The 15,976-nt window shown below is 39.5% G+C and overlaps 1 protein-coding gene across 4 annotated transcripts in view; it reads right to left on the reverse strand.

Annotated features, from left to right (window-relative positions):
• Window positions 1-15,976, reverse strand: part of LOC142325208 (organic cation transporter 1-like) — a 132,257-nt gene that overhangs the window by 73,049 nt on the left and 43,232 nt on the right. For all 4 annotated transcript variants that reach the window (XM_075366675.1, XM_075366665.1, XM_075366684.1 and 1 more), the window contains one exon: window positions 2,038-2,270. In XM_075366675.1, coding sequence (XP_075222790.1) covers window positions 2,038-2,270 — 233 coding nt within the window. The remainder of the gene's footprint in view (window positions 1-2,037; window positions 2,271-15,976) is intronic.

A 15,976-nucleotide genomic window follows, 5' to 3' on the forward strand; every position in this document is an offset into this window, starting at 1 on the left:
TAAAAAATGGCGTACAACTGGTTTGGCTTCAAATGCAAAACGAAATAGGCAACCTTCCGTTAGGACTCCACAGGCCATTGCCGATATTGAAAGCAGAATTACTGCCAGTTCAAAAAAAAATCAGTACGCAAGTTATCCCAACAATCTAGTGTTAAGTACACATCTTGTCGAAAAATTCTCCATGAATTAAAATTGAAACCGTACCGCGTTACAACTGTGCAACAACTGAAGGAGACTGACAAACCGAAAAGACTTGATTATTGCAACTGGCTTCTTGAAAACATTGTTGGTAGACAGATAGACCCGATATCGTATTTTATGTCAGACGAGGCACGGTTTCATTTATCCGACCATGTTAATTCGCAGAACAACAGGCATTGGATGGCGAGTCATCCTCACGTGATATTTGAGCGTCTACTTCACGATGAGAAAATTGGTCTTTGGTGTGCCGTTTCCCGTAATCGTATAGTGGGATCACTGTTTTTTTACCGGATTGTCAATACACAAGTTTATCTCACAATTTTCGAAGAATTCTATACGCAATTAACTGATAATGAAAAAGAATACAGCTTCTTCCAACAACGCGGAGCAACGTGTCGCACGTCAAACGTTTCACTGAATTGCGTTCATGCAGCTTTCATAAATGTACGAGCTGTCAGCAGAGGGCGGTGGCCTCCACGTTCACCAGAGTTGCTACATTGCGATTTTTTCCTTTGGAGCTACTTAAAGGAGAGCGTTTATGCATCTAATTCCCACAATATTGATGAACTGAGAATGAACATTCAATGAAAAATTAACGCAATTGACAACAATTTTTTGTCTCAGACTCTCAATAAAAGTCGAGTACAAAACTGTATCGATGCCCGGGGTGGTCATTTTGAACATATTTTGTAACAATAAAGAAAATAAATGCAACATTTAAATTACGTTTTATGTTTTTCTAATTTAATTTATCCGTATCATTCATGAAATTTCATTCCAACAGTGGCAGCTTGCCTAAAGGCACTGTGGAACTGCAGCATTCCCTATTTCCACTTGATATTATTGATAACATTTAATATAATGAGTCCTCTTTTATTTAATTATTTCTTTATACTTGTACAATATATAATCCGTAAGCTTCCCCCTTAAGTCAGTAGCCATCATCCAGTTTATGAAAAAGATAAAGAAATATTTGTATGGAACTGTGCTCTTCACAGTTCCAGCGGCGTGGTATTTGGCTGTTCTACGTATGCTCACATAGGAAGCTGCATACGAGGCTGTGAAGGAGAGAGAGCACTGTGGCTCACGCAGTTCCGACCCTAGCGTGCTGGTTGAAGGCAGTTTTCTTTTTACTCTGCGTGTGTTGTGCTTAAAAACCGTGAGCCATATTCTTGAATGTGATAAAGTGTAGAATTAGATTATTATTCTGCTTCCAGCTATTCTATATGATTCATTTTTTCGGTTCTTTTATTTTACAGTAAACTTTAACCACGGCCTTCAAAAGGCCCAGAAAAATTTTTTCTGAAGCAGCACCCTCACTAATTTTAGCTACGAACCACCACTGCATTCCAACATAACCTACCGATTCTGCAGCGGTTACGTTATGAGTTCGGTTTTTTGTTGCTCACTCTGTATAATATACCTCTGCTATACCTTTGTAATAGACAGATCATTCAGTCAGTTATCAATGCGTGGTTGTATAAAAGATATTTATTAATTCTCTCTGAAAACTTCAGGCTCAGTTATAGCTACCATTCTCCTTCTTTTACGTGAAAATTGCCAAGCCCAACCAGAGAATTGAACCCAGAATCTTCTGAGTGGTAGAGGCACTCACTCCCATTCCACTATTCAGATTCAAATCCAGATCAGCAAATAATCTCGAATAGTTGCAAAAGTAAATATATTCATGCTTATTATTTACATTTTTGGAGTTGTGATTAATTGAAAACAGCGTAAGATGTAAAAAGAATAAACAGTTTTTTTTTTTTAATTTGTACTTACTTTCATTCATAACTTACCTTGTCATAAAAAAAATAATAAGTGTACTAAACTAACCTGAGTTACAAGAGTATTATCATAATAAGTAGTGTCATAGTTCCATCCATTTGGACATGGAATTATTGATAGTGATGAATTCTGAAGTAGAGATGAATGAGGAAAACCGTCACTTATTTCCAGAATATCATTATTTGAATGATACATATTATACATGTGACATTTATCATATTCTCCATTGATAATAGGAATTGCAATATTCCGTTGTTCTAATGGTGTTAGATTCTTTCGACCTGAAATAATAGAATTTCTTTGATATTTAAAACAAGGTTATTCTATTTTTAGGACATATTTTTTTGAAGGGTCATTTTGTGTATGTATCTCTTCCAATTGCACTTTTTTTTAGATTTGTGAAAACTAATATAAGTTAAGAGAAGCAACATATTAATCTACATAAAACATAAATTATATTCCCATTTATTGAAGGAAGTAGCTCAAAAACTAAATAAAAATTTAAGCTATAAAAAGTCAAAATCTTAACTTTGAAACTAAATGTATATGAGAAAAAATAGACTTGAAACTGGAGAAGAGATATCTTAGTTTCAAGCAGCTTGCATGAACCTCTTCTATTGCAACATAAAGAACCTACAATCTGAGGTATTGTTATCCTGAGGTATAGTTACAGCAAAACTTGTTTATACAAGTTTTTTGCTGTTATAATCTGTCCACTGTATGACCCAATCAGGCCATAGACAGAGTCGAGTAGGAGATTTTGTATGGTATAGACCTACATTTTTTTCGCTCTGCGTTTTTTTAAGTGTTTGGACGGGTTTTTCATTTTTTTTCTTGGTTTGGACGTTTCGACATTGTTGGTGGTTTATCTTGGACGTGTTTTGCTATTTATGAGTTTTCAGGATAACGGACAGTGCTGCTATTGTGTTTTGTTTTTTTTAAGTATCATCCGTATTGTTATGGGGAATAAGGACTATAATTGAGTGTGTTAGAGTTGTACGGGTTTGATCCGGTCGCTGAGTTATTTACTACAGGAAGAAAAGCTTTTGTCATTGTAGTGGTAAGTGAAAATCTTTTCTAAGTTTTTTCCTAAGTCGTGGAGCGGTTTGTAGAGGAAGTGGTTTTCCTTGAACAACTTTGTCCCTGCCCAACCTAGAAGATTTTGACTCTCCCTCCCAAAGTTTTTCGAACCCATTTTTGAGTTGATATATTTTTTCGATCCCTACCCACCCCCAAAAAAGATCGTGTGAGGTATCAAATTACGAGGTTTAGGGCCCTGAATACTAGGAAAGTACTCGTTTCACGATGTAAGCGGTATGGAAGGAGAAGAAGAGTTTAAACCGCGTAAGAGTTTGCCGAGGTCGCCGGTTAGGGGGGCGAGTCAGCCTACCCCTATACAAGAGGAAGGTAGACGCTTTGTGTTAATGAAGCCTGAAGCTACCAGAAATTTAGTGAAGTCGCCCAAAAAGACAGGTCCCTTGGACCGATTGTTGAAGAGGAGAAGGGAGAAGGAGGAAGATCCTATACAACTACTGGTGGCGGAAATTACATCAATAAAATACTTATTGACATTGGTAGCGAGGTGAAGAGATTAAGTAAGCTGGTGGCTGCCAACGTGAACAAAAAAACTCGAGATTAAATAATGCTCTGGGAAATTGGGTGAACTGATGGAGAAGTTACAAAAGATTAAGGCATCTGGTTGGTTTGCGAAGGATGCCTTTAAAGCGACTGGAGAAGCTACTACACAGACTCCAGTAAGCTATGGGTCGCAGGCAATTCAGATGCTCTAGAAAAAGGGGTTGAGGAGGAGCCGCTGCTGGAATTAGTTAAGAGGAGATGGCCGAGGGAGGTATCCAAGTATGTGTCTGAGGTGGATGACCCGGAGAGTGTGGAGGAGGTGTGTGCGGCTTGGACCTTAGACATTGCTACGGAAGGTGACTAGTGGTTCAGAAGGAGGGTGATTTCTCAAATTCCCTGGATTAAGAGGCTGATTAGCGAAGGAAAGCTTCAAGCAGGACAAGTGCTTGTGGAAAAGGGGATACTTGCCGGGGAAGCGTTGGAATGTGGAAGCAAAACCAACTACATAATTATTATTAACTCTGAGGATGAGAAAGATACGACTCTTGGGCATCTTGTAAGGATGGTTCCAAAGATACTTGAGGCCGACAGCGTTGTCTGTTTTCATGTAGTTTCTGATAAGGTAGGGCAATGGATGAGGAAGGTTATTGAGTGGATGGAGATTTACTACGAAAATTTTGATGCACCTGAAGAAGAAAGTATGGGAGAGCAAGAGAAGGACCAGCAAGGTGGAGAATAGAGCTGTTGGTTTCCAGACGGCTACAGTGGTGGTGAAGGCAGAAAGAAGGACTTTTGCAGACTTTTTCAAGCAGTGTGACGGAAAATGTCGAGGAGGTCCTCTCGGAGAGGAAAGGGGATGGCCAGGATCTACAGATCAGGGTAAAGGCGGATGGACAAGCAGCCGAGAAACCGAAGAAAATACAATCGAATAAATACCGAATATTAAAATAAAGTGCAATATCGAGTAAACACAAATACCGAATAAAGTACAAGAGGCGAGGTTAAGCTTAGTGGAAGACTAGGTAGGATGGTATACCTTCTAGTTAAGAATATTGAAGAATCGACGACTACAGAGGAGATATAGGTTGCAGTGGATAGGTGAAGTTGGACATGTCAAGGTTGTGTCGATTCGGTCGGCTTTTGGATTGACAAAGGTGGCAGCGGTGATAGTTTTGACAAGAGGTGCAGACATGCTATTGAAAGGTGGACGTGTGAAAATAGGCTGGGTGGCCTGTAGAGTGTCCCTCCGGGCGAATGAGGAGAGGTACTTTAGATGTTGGAGTTCAGGGAATCAAGCAACTAGTTACAAGGAGGCAGATCGTTCTGGACTTTGTTTTAATTGTGGTTCGGGGATCACCTGAAGAAAGAGTGTACCCATCCAACGAAGTGCACAGGTGCAATATAAGGAGGGACATACCTTGGGCGAAAGAGGTTGCAGAGCTTCCACCCAAATATGAGGGTGCTGCAAATTAACGCGACAAGGAGTCCCGTTGTCCACGACGAGATTGCGGCTGTTGTCGGGGAGGGGGATGTTGATGTGATTCTGATTTCGGAACCATCGATCTAGCATGCTACTGGGGATGGATGGGTCCTAGATGACCGACAAGGTGCGGTAGTAGGGAGTATAAGTTCTAGATTCCCCATCGTCAGGTCCGGTAATGATCGGAGCTTTGTTTGGATGGAGAAGATGGGAGTCATTTTGGTTTGTTGTTATTTCTCTCCGAACACGGCAACGAGTTTTTCTTGTTCGACGAGTTCTTCTAGACTTAGATGAGCTGGAAAGGTCAGCGGCGAGATGGTATGGAATTTGATGGTATGAGATGGAATTGTCCACTTTCGTCGGTGCAGTCAAATTGCGGAGGGCCTTCCATGGTACCAATAATTGATGTTACCATTGGTAAGGAGATCGCTGGTAGAATTTAAAATTGGTTTGATGATTGCGCGAGTGATCATCGACTAATAATTTTCGATCAGGTAAGCGGGCTGCGCGATGTCTATAGGGGGTACGTCCCTGTTCAGCAGGGGCGCTTCCTGCATAGGCAATCGGATTGGCCTAGGTTTTCGAATATACTTGCGGCCAGATTTCGAGTTTTTTCTCGAAGGTTGGACAATGTCCCATTAGATGACCTGGTAGGGAATTTTTCTTCTGTGATAATTGAAACCGCTGACCAGTCGATCCCAAGAGGTACAGTTCGAGAGAGAGTAGCTGGATGGTGAATTCGGGAATTGACCACGATGAAGCAGAATGTAGGCCGGCTCAGGAGAGCCGCACAACGTGAGGATGACCCTGATCGGCGTACAGCTTTGCTTGCGGACTATCGTCGGAAAAGGACCGAGTATTTTCATAAAGTTAGGGCTTAAAGCGTGATTCGTAGTGCTCGTTTGTACTACAGCAGGGAAATAAAGACCCATGGGGTGTGGTTTATAGAGTACTCGAACACAAGAAGAAAAACGACATTCTTCTGTCGGCTCTCTCGACCCAGGATGGTGTTGTAATAGAAAAAGTTCGTGTCCTTACTCTTCTGATGAACGATCTGCTTCCGGATGATACCAAGGTAGGTGAAACATCGTATCATCAACGTGTTCGAAGGGAAGTTGTAGGTTTTCGCTCTGAAAATTTGTCTTCTGAGATTACTGAGGTGGAGGTCCGCCAAGTAACCTGCAGCTGGCTAGAAATAAAGCCCCCGGATATGATAATATCATGGTGGAACTCCTTGTTCGCACGTTGCCGGTGATTCTTGGTCCCCTGACTAGGGTATTCAATAGGTTGCTCTTTGCTGGACATTTCCCAGCGTGTTGGAAACGTGGTGATCTGAAATTGCTCTTCAAAGGTGGCGACAAGGACCCCACCGTGAGTTCTTCTTACCGACCTCTGGCTCTCTTGCCTGTAGTAGGTAAAATTTTCGAGAAGGTCTTGTACATCCGCATTAATAGCAGGCTGACTTCTAATCGTATGCTGATGGAAGACCAGTATTGTTTCTACTCTGGCAAGGGCACGGAGGACGGTATTCTTAGGGTGATGGATTCGACCAGTGAGTGTAAGTATGTACTCGGCGTTTTTCTAGACATATCCGCGGCCTTCAATAACTTGTAGTGGCCCTCTGCCTTGTTCCAATTATGGAAGCGTGGTTTTATGCAAAATGAGATTGAGACTCTCTCGAGCTGTTTCAGCGACAGAACCGTTGTCCTTCGTGATGGCGGCTCGGAAGTAGGAAAGATCCTTTCAAAAGGTTGTCCACAGGGTCGTGTTTTAGGTCCTCTCATCTGAATCGTTGAGTTCGACGATGTGGTTGCGGATGCCCAGCAGCTGCCGCATCGTAGCTTATGCTGATCAGTGCGTGCCTATCACTTTCTCCACCGCATCAAGTGCAGACCTGCCAGCTTGAAAACTAAATTATCTCCCCGAGAAGCCGCCTGCATTTTCCACCGCACGAACCAGCCTTTGCTGGAGCATACGCTCCATGATTTTCCCCAATGTATTAATCATCTCCAGTGGACGATAAGACGATGGAAGTGCCAGATCACGCCCAGGTTTCGGCACCAACATAAGTCGCTGTACCTTCCACGCTTCGGGAAATACCCTCTCTCTCAGACAGGTATTATAAACGTCGAAAAATACATCTATATTAGCTCGGACTGCCAGTTTAATCACAAGGTTCGGTAACCCATCAGGACCAAGGGCATTGTCACGAGGGACGCGCTTCATCGCTGTGATCAATTCTTCCTTCGTGAACATTGATAGATCCACTATCTTACCTGAAGTAGTCGCCGGAACCCCATCTCCATGTGGAAGTAATCCATCAATGATGTGCTGGGTTATATACGAGACGAACTAGGGGAATACTTCCTATCCCTTTTCTCTTTACTCTTTCCTTTCTCGACTTAACCCTTTGGGTCCACCGACCCCGTTCCCCATCTATTTACCCCCCAAAATTCTGACCCAGGATTTGGGGAGATACATTTTCCTTACCCCCACCAACCCCTTACTAACTCTCGCTCACCAACCAGGAGTGCCTTGTGGGGTATCGTTTAATTCGGAAGAAGGTGGAAATTATGAATCTGGAGAAATTTACTTCATATCCTCGCTAATATGGAAGAAAATCCAAAAAAAGCAGTAATAGCTACGAGGGAGTATAGAACAGAACGAGGCGACGTTATAGAGGTTGTGCCCTCTCAGTCTGGTGCGAGTACCTCGGTGCAGACTCCGGTTGGTGTGCTTACTGGGGAATCGCTGGTGGAGGGACGTACCCCGGTGGCACAGAGATCCAGGATGGAATACAGAAAATCTGCCAAGAGATTGAGGCAGTATCACAGGTCTTCTACTGAGGAAGAGGACTCGCCCTATGGCTTAGAGGAGTTTGTCAGAAAGAGATAGGAGAACTGTCTACTACGACTAAGGAGTTAAAGAAGGTGTATGACAAATCTGTCCGTGTGACTGATAGGAGACAAACTGCTGAGTCTGCCACACAGACGATGATGATGACTGGATACCCCATTGTAGACGGCCTAGATAACGGGGTACTACCACAGCAACTTGTTGACTTTGACTTGGCTTAAAAAGACTTTTTGCAGCATCTGGCCGGCATACCTAACAGAAGAGATGGCACTGGGGTCACACTGTGATCTACATGAGATTATTGCAGGACGCCTACTTGACGGTCTGGCATTCTTACACCCATAGGTGTCCCAGCTCCTGAGGGGTTCTGGAATGGCGGCCTGGAATGTCCTTACGGCCACCTTGGAAGCCAGACTAGTTGGTAATGTTGAGGGAGAAGCGGTACCGGTGAAAAAAAAATTCACACTACATTCACGGATCAGGCAATGACGGGGAACTGGCGCAGACACTCGTCGAAGTGGTTGATAAAGTGAGGAAAAACAATAGTGGACGCCTTGGGATTATACAGTTCCAGGTATACAGAGTTATCACCGCCACTTATGTGAGGAAAATCCTTGAGTGCGAGGGTAGAAGGACCGGCGAGATGTATCACTTACTTTCGCCTGCTGGTAGATTCCCCACTGCATTGAAGCTCGAAGAGCCTGCGGATCCAGATCATAGGACGGACCCATTATGAAGAATAGTATAACCAATTCAAAAACATTCATTGAAAACTTTCATCTTAATTCAGGCGATTACGATCTATTTACCATTACGTTTGATAAACTGTTAGAATACGAAAAACTACTTTTCGATGTTCAGTCTGAAATCGAATTGCACCACAATGCAACAGATGAAGACCGATAGGAGAGGCACACATGATAATATTTTCGACAAACTTAAATTAAAACATAAAAAATTAGAAAATCGTTTCAAAATTTCAGAAGTAACTGATGCAACTAAAGTGATTAACAATCCTAATCCAATTTCTTTAAAACCTATACAAATTGAGCCCTTTTACGGTGATGTGAAGGCTTGGCATAAATTTTTTGATCGTTTTAATAGTTTAGTTCATTACCGAGAACAATTTTATGTTGAAAAATTGTATTACCTTGCAAATTACTTAAGAGACAATGCTCTTGACGTAATAAAAAATGTATCAGTAACGTCTGAAAATTATGAAACTGCAATAGAACTACGTAAAGTTCTTTATGATAACAAAAGGCTGATAGCAGTTAAACATGCTTTAGAAATTGTTAATTTAAAACCATTAAAAAAGGAAAATTCTGAAAATTTACCTAAATTCATTGACCAAGTTAATTCAAATATTAATGCATTAAAGAATCTAAATATTGACTATTTAGAATTTATTGTAATACAGTTAATTACTCAAAATTTAAATACTTTAAGAGACTGGGAAAAACATTGGAAAATAATGAATTTCCAAAGTTAGAACAGCTCATTTCTTTCTTAGAATGTAAGCGTAAACTACTTGAATCCACAGACACGATTCAAAGTAATCAAAAACCACAGCCGCCTAATGCAGGATTTAGGGGGAAAAATATGATTATTCAAAACCTAGTTCTAGTAAAAATGTATTTCATGTAAATAATTCTAATAATTTTATGTGTACATTATGTATAACTATTAACCATAAATTGCATCAATGTGATAAATGTTTTAGTTATAATGTTAATGAAAGGAAACATTTTGTATTTCAGGAAAAATTATGTCTTAATTGTTCAAGTAAACAGCATATTGTGAAAAAGTGTCAAAACAATCGTAAATGTAAAAAATGCTCACGAAAGCATCATACACTAATTCATTTAGATAAAACGCTTCAAGAGCCAGAAATTAAATCTTCTAAGCCGAATCAAATTCCTTCAGCTAACAGTTCATATTGTACATAAGAACCTAATAAGTCTATTTTACTTGCAACCGCTGTAATTAATGTAAAAGATAAAAAAGGTAATTTCATCCAAGCCAGGGTCTTACTTGATTCCGCTTCGATGATTTCATTTTGTACTGAAAGATTTGCCGCCAAACTTGGGCTTCAAACCAAACCTGTTCTCATTCCGATCACAGGTATTAGCAATGTAACCAAATCTAAGCTAAGAATTGATTTAAATATTAATTCTAGATATGAAGATTTTAATTTTAACTTGAAATGTCATGTAATGCCATCCATTACAGGTTTGTTACCCAATCATTTTGTAAACGTAACTGACTGGGAAATTCCTTCCCACCTTTTTCTAGCCGATCCTCACTTTAATACGAGGGTTATTTTTTTTCAAGGTCCGATCGTCACGAAATTAAAACCACAGTTAAAATAAAAAAAAATGTTATTTGTAAAAAGTACTTACATAGTTACGCTATTTCTCTACATAGTCGCCAATCCGATTTAGACATTTGTCGTAGCGTGGTACCAACTTTCCAATACCCTCGTCATAGAACGGAGCCGCCTGTGTTTTCAGCCATGTTTCTACGCTGGTCTGCAGCTCGATGTCTGTGCCAAAATGTTGTCCCTCCTAGCCAGCGTTTCATGTGAGCAAAGAGGTGAAAATTGGATGGAGCCAAGTCCGGGCTGTATGGTGGGTGATCAAACACTTCCCAACGAAAACGCTGCAGGAGCTTCTTTGTTACAGCTGCTGTGTGCTGCCGAGCATTGTCATGGAGAAAGACAATGCCTGATGACAACATTCCTCTCCGCTTATTCTGAATTGTCCTTCGTAGACGTTGAAAAGTCACGCAGTATGAGGCTGCAGTGATGGTAGTACCACGTTCCATGAATTCCACCAAGAGAACTCCATTCCGGTCCCATAACACAGTAGCCATACACTTTCTGTTGGAGAAGGTTCGCTTGAACTTCTTTGGTTTACTGGGAGAATGAGAATGTATCCACAGTTTGGATTGTTCTTCTGTTTCTTCAGTTTCGAAATGAACCCATGTCTCGTCCCCTATGACAATTTTGTTCAAAGAATCTTCTCCTTCACTGCGGTAGCGCTGGAGAAACGTTAGGGAGGCGTCCATTCTTATTGTTTTGTGATGGTCGGACCAGTATCTTGGGAACCCTCTCGCACACAGTTTGCGGTACTGAAGTCTCTCACTCACAATGGTGTAGAGAGCTGACCTTGAAATTTCAGGAAATGAATCACTCAATGCAGAAATTGTGAACCGACGATTTTCTCGAATTGCCTCATCCAATCGCTCAACGAAATCATCCGTTGACACCCGCTTCTTTCCCTGACCGCCTGCATCATGAACATCTGTACGTCCTGCTTTATAGTTACTGCACCATTGTCGCACTTTGCTGTCACTAATTGAAGTTTCACCGTACACATTATTTATTCGTCGATGAATTTCAGCTGCATTACACCCCTCAGCCTGAAGAAATCGAATTACCACTTCACACTTGGCGGGAAATGCTATTGTTGTAGACATGTTTACGTGCTAGCTGCGTGTTCAGAACTAAAAAGTGACGCGGCGTGATTGAAGGTCATACTAGAGACGCTGCGCAACACATATGCGCAAAGGTTCATCCGATTTTTGCGCGAGTTTTTATTTCGTGACCGATCGGACCTTGAAAAAAAAATAACCCTCGTATTCCTGGGCAAATCGATATTCTCCTAGGAGCTCAATATTATCTTTATCTACTTAAGCCTTTTCAATTAACTCATAATTCCAACCATACCATACTTCAAGAAACTCGTCTTTGTTTCATAGTTTCTAGTTAAATCCCTACTAAACCTAGTAAGCGGAAAAACAATTCAAATTCAACATCACTTTTGTCAGCAATGAACAACTTTCCTCTCAATTAGAATCATTTTGGAAATCCGAAGAGATAGAAGATCGTTTACCGACCAAGGAGGAATCTTTCTGCGAAAAACATTTCGTTGAAAATACCTTTCGTGATGACAAAGGCACGATTTGTTGTATCTCTTCCTAGGAAAATTGTACTTTAGGAGATTCGTTTGCAAATGTCAAACATCGTTTCAATTTATTACGGCGTAGATTTAAGAAAAAACCCTAAACTCAAGGAAGGCTACTTCCATTTCATGAAAGAATATCAAGAATTAGATCACATGCGACCTGTAGATTCATCTCAGTCCAAGGTTCCATCTGAAACCTTATTTGCCTCATCATGCAGTATTTCGTGAATTTTCCACCACTACCTAAACAAGATTAGTATTTGATGGTAATGTGAAAACTTCAAATAGCCAATCACTCAATTCAATTCTTGCTACAGGTCTAGCAGTACAACAAGATTTATTTTCAATTATAATTCTTTTTAGAACTCACAGCTACGTTCTATCAGGAGACATTCCTAAAATTTACAGATAAATTCGCATTAATCCTCGAGATTTTTCATAAAGAATTCTCTGGTGTGATGATACCAACTCATCAATCATTCCATTTAACTTGCAGACAGTTACTTATGGTTTAGCACCTTCAAGTTTTCTAGCAACAAGATATTTGATTGAAATTTCCTATCAAAATGAAGCTTCTTTTCCTCAAGCTTGCCAAATAATTAAGCAAGATTTTTATGTCGATGATCTGCTCACTGGTTGTGACAACATCGATCAGTTGAAACAATTATACAATGATGTTTCGTTATTGCTTAGCAAATATGGACTTTCACTACATAAATGCCATTTCAACGTTCCAGATATGTTTGACAATTCTGATTCTTTCATCAAATTAGATAAGGATGAAAATGTCAAGACACTTGGATTATTTTGGAATCCTCAAGGCGATGATTTCATTTATCAGTTCAAACCAAAAGATAGTTCTTAAAGCAAGCGTTCCGTTTTGTCAATCATTTCTTCATTGTTCGATCCTTTAGGACTACTTGCTCCTATAATCGTTCCGTTTAAAGTGCTCATACAAGAGTTATGGTGCACCAACCTTCACTGGGATGAAGTTCTTCCCGCTCCGTTAGCTAAAATGGAATTTTCTGTACTCTCAACTCAAATCTTCAAGTAATTTTAAGATTCCCAGATTAGTTAAAATTAGTTTTAGTAAGAGTTATCAATTACATGGTTTTTGTGATGCAAGTAGTAGCGCATACAGTGCTTGTCTTTTCATCAGATCTGTTGATAGCAATGAACACATTGAAACCCACTTATTGTGTTCAAAATCTAGAGTTGCTCCAGTCAAGCAAATCTCTATTCCTAGGTTAAAGCTGAATGCTGCTCTTCTATTATCTCGTTTATTCAATAAGATTAAGTGTATTTTAAGTATAAGATTTGACTTAATCCATTTTTGGTCGGATTCTAAAGTAGTACTTTACTGGTTGTCTTCGCTTCCTAATAGATTGAAGGTATTCGTCCCAAATAGAGTTTGCGAAATTCAAGAGCTAACTAAGGAATGCATATGGAAGCACATTCCTTCAAGGGATAACCCCGCAGACATCCTGTCACGTGGTTGCATGCCGGATGCATTAACCTCGTCACAACTCTGGTGGATTGGTCCGTCTTTTCTAAAGGAAGAGGAGAACGTCTGGTTATCCCAATTCGCCTATCATTTCTATGATTCCGCCAGATTCGCTCAAGGAAGAGAAGAAGTGTAGCAAAACTAATGTGTTTTCAGCTACTCTTCAAATAACAGAAACTTTAGAACTTTCAAAACTATTTTCTTCGTTCGTACGAACATTAAACATATTTTCATATTGTCGTCGCTTCATTTATAATTTAAAAAATAAAAATAATCGTATATTGTCAGATCTTTCTCCTTAAGAAATCTATTCCACGTTGGAAATACTTATCCGTCATGTTGGGCGGCATACATCTGATCCTACTCCACTTACTCCTGGACATTTTTTTAATTTTTGTTCCTATAACTTCCTTATCCAACCCTGATTTCTCATGCATTAACGTAAATAAGCTTGCTATGTGGCAGCTTACACAAAAATTACTGAAAGATTTTTAAAAGACATGATCTAACGACTACTTACATTCTCTACAACCGAGAAGTAAGTGCAAAATTTCAAATAATAACATTTGTGTTGGCAATGTAGTTATAATTAAAGAAAGTAATCTTCCTCCACTGATGTGAAAATTAGAAATAATTGTAGAAGTGTATCCAGGTAACGATGGACTAGCTAGATTAGTTGATATGAAAAAACACGATAATAAAAAGAACTATTAAATCGATTGTTCTTCCAAATTTAAATGTTTGCAATGACATAAGTCATTCCAAATGTAATCAATCAGATTTATTTAACTTCTTCCTAATGTATTTGTTTATTTCAATTTAATTTGGTTGTAAGTTTTGCCTGTGTCAATCTTAGATTTGTTGAATTAACTGTAGTTTTTTACTTTCAAAGTTTACGTAATTATTTTACGTAATACTCTTTGTTTGCATCTTAGGTTTCATTTCATGTAATGTATCACAAAATTATAATTAAGGAAATCATAATTGATGGGCGGTGTGTTCCGTTTCACGACGAGCCGTCTGCTGCTGCGATCTAGTGGGTGCTAGCGCTAACCGGAAAGTTAAGTCGTACTAGCATTCTATGTCAGAATCTAGCAGGGTGCGGTCACATTTTTCATTTCGTCCGGATGGACAATTAGTGTTATTCATAGTTACTAGCTTTCGGCGCTCGAATCTGATCCGGATGGACTTCATTCCATCCGGACTAATGTTTTATTTAATTATATGTTTTTTTAATTTTTATATGTCAAGTTATACACTATGTTACAATTCATTTCATTAACTGTCAAGACGACAATTCATTAAACCATTATTCAACAAGCAACAAGACATTGTCTTCATTCATCACCTATGAATATACATCCAACCTCGTTCTAAAATCTACCATATTTTTTGCCCATTTTTCTTTTTCTTTTGGACATTTCTTCAAGGGTTCCATGTGCCTCTGAAGTCTTGTATCAAGTACTCTAGAAAACACCTTTCCAACTACACTCAGCAGAGATATACCTCTATTGTTCTGGCATTCCCTATTATCGCCTTTTTTAAAAATAGGGACTATAATTAAGACCTCCCAAACATTTGGTATCTTTTTGTTTCACCAGACCAATCTTATCACTCCGAGTAATAATTTTTTCCTAAAGCTCCCATGAACTTCAACATTTCAGGAGTGATGCTGTGATATTCTGCTGCCTTCCTAGTTTCATTTATCTCAGGGCTACAGACCTCCTCCTCCTTAATGTCACCCTCAGTGTCCAATACATCCACTGCTCCTTCAGTGTGAGGTACAATTAAATTATCTCCTTCAAGGACCTTGGAGAAGGTCCATCTCTCCATCATATATTTCTCCCTCCACCTCCCTGTTATATCCTTCTCCTTTGTAAGTAGAATACTATCTTTAGATTTTACAAACTTCAGTGGACATTCCTTACCCTTTCTCATGTTTTGAAGAACATGAGAAAGGGTAATAAACACATGAGAAGCTGTATTTATCATGAAGATGAATAGAACATGAGAAGCTGTAGAGAATAGAATAACTTCTGATTTTCCTTGCTATTCTCTTCCATAAACTTCTGAAATCTTCCCAGCATTTTCTTCTGGATGCCTGCACCACCTCTTTGACCAGTTTCCTTTGTTTCTTATAGATGTTTTAATCTTCTGCCACCTTTGAAGCTTAAATATTTGTACCATAGTAATTTCTTATTTTTTACCTCTGCTTTAATGTTCTCAGTCCACAAAGTTGTTCTCTTCTCTGGTGTTCCTGTTTTAGTTCTTCCATAGGCCCTCTCAGCAGCTTTCAATATATAAATTTTGTCCATGCTTCCTCTAGTGATTCTAAATTCCAAACACCTGGCACTGCATTTATTTCCTTTTCCACTTCTTCCCTGAAAAGGTCTAGACCTCCACGTTCTTCAGTTTGTCGTTTTTTGATTTTGTACTAGCTTTTCTCTCAGCTTTCTTAATTTCAGGAAAAGGCTTACTCCTAAAATTTTGATCATTACCAGAAGATGGTGATCACTATCAATATTTGGATTTATCTTCATTCTCACATCCTGGACCTCCACATAGGCTCTTCTTTCTACAATTATACGATCAATAATAGAT

The sequence above is a fragment of the Lycorma delicatula genome, chromosome 1 (assembly GCF_047948215.1).
Source record: "Lycorma delicatula isolate Av1 chromosome 1, ASM4794821v1, whole genome shotgun sequence".
Classification (NCBI taxonomy): Eukaryota; Metazoa; Arthropoda; class Insecta; order Hemiptera; family Fulgoridae; genus Lycorma; species Lycorma delicatula.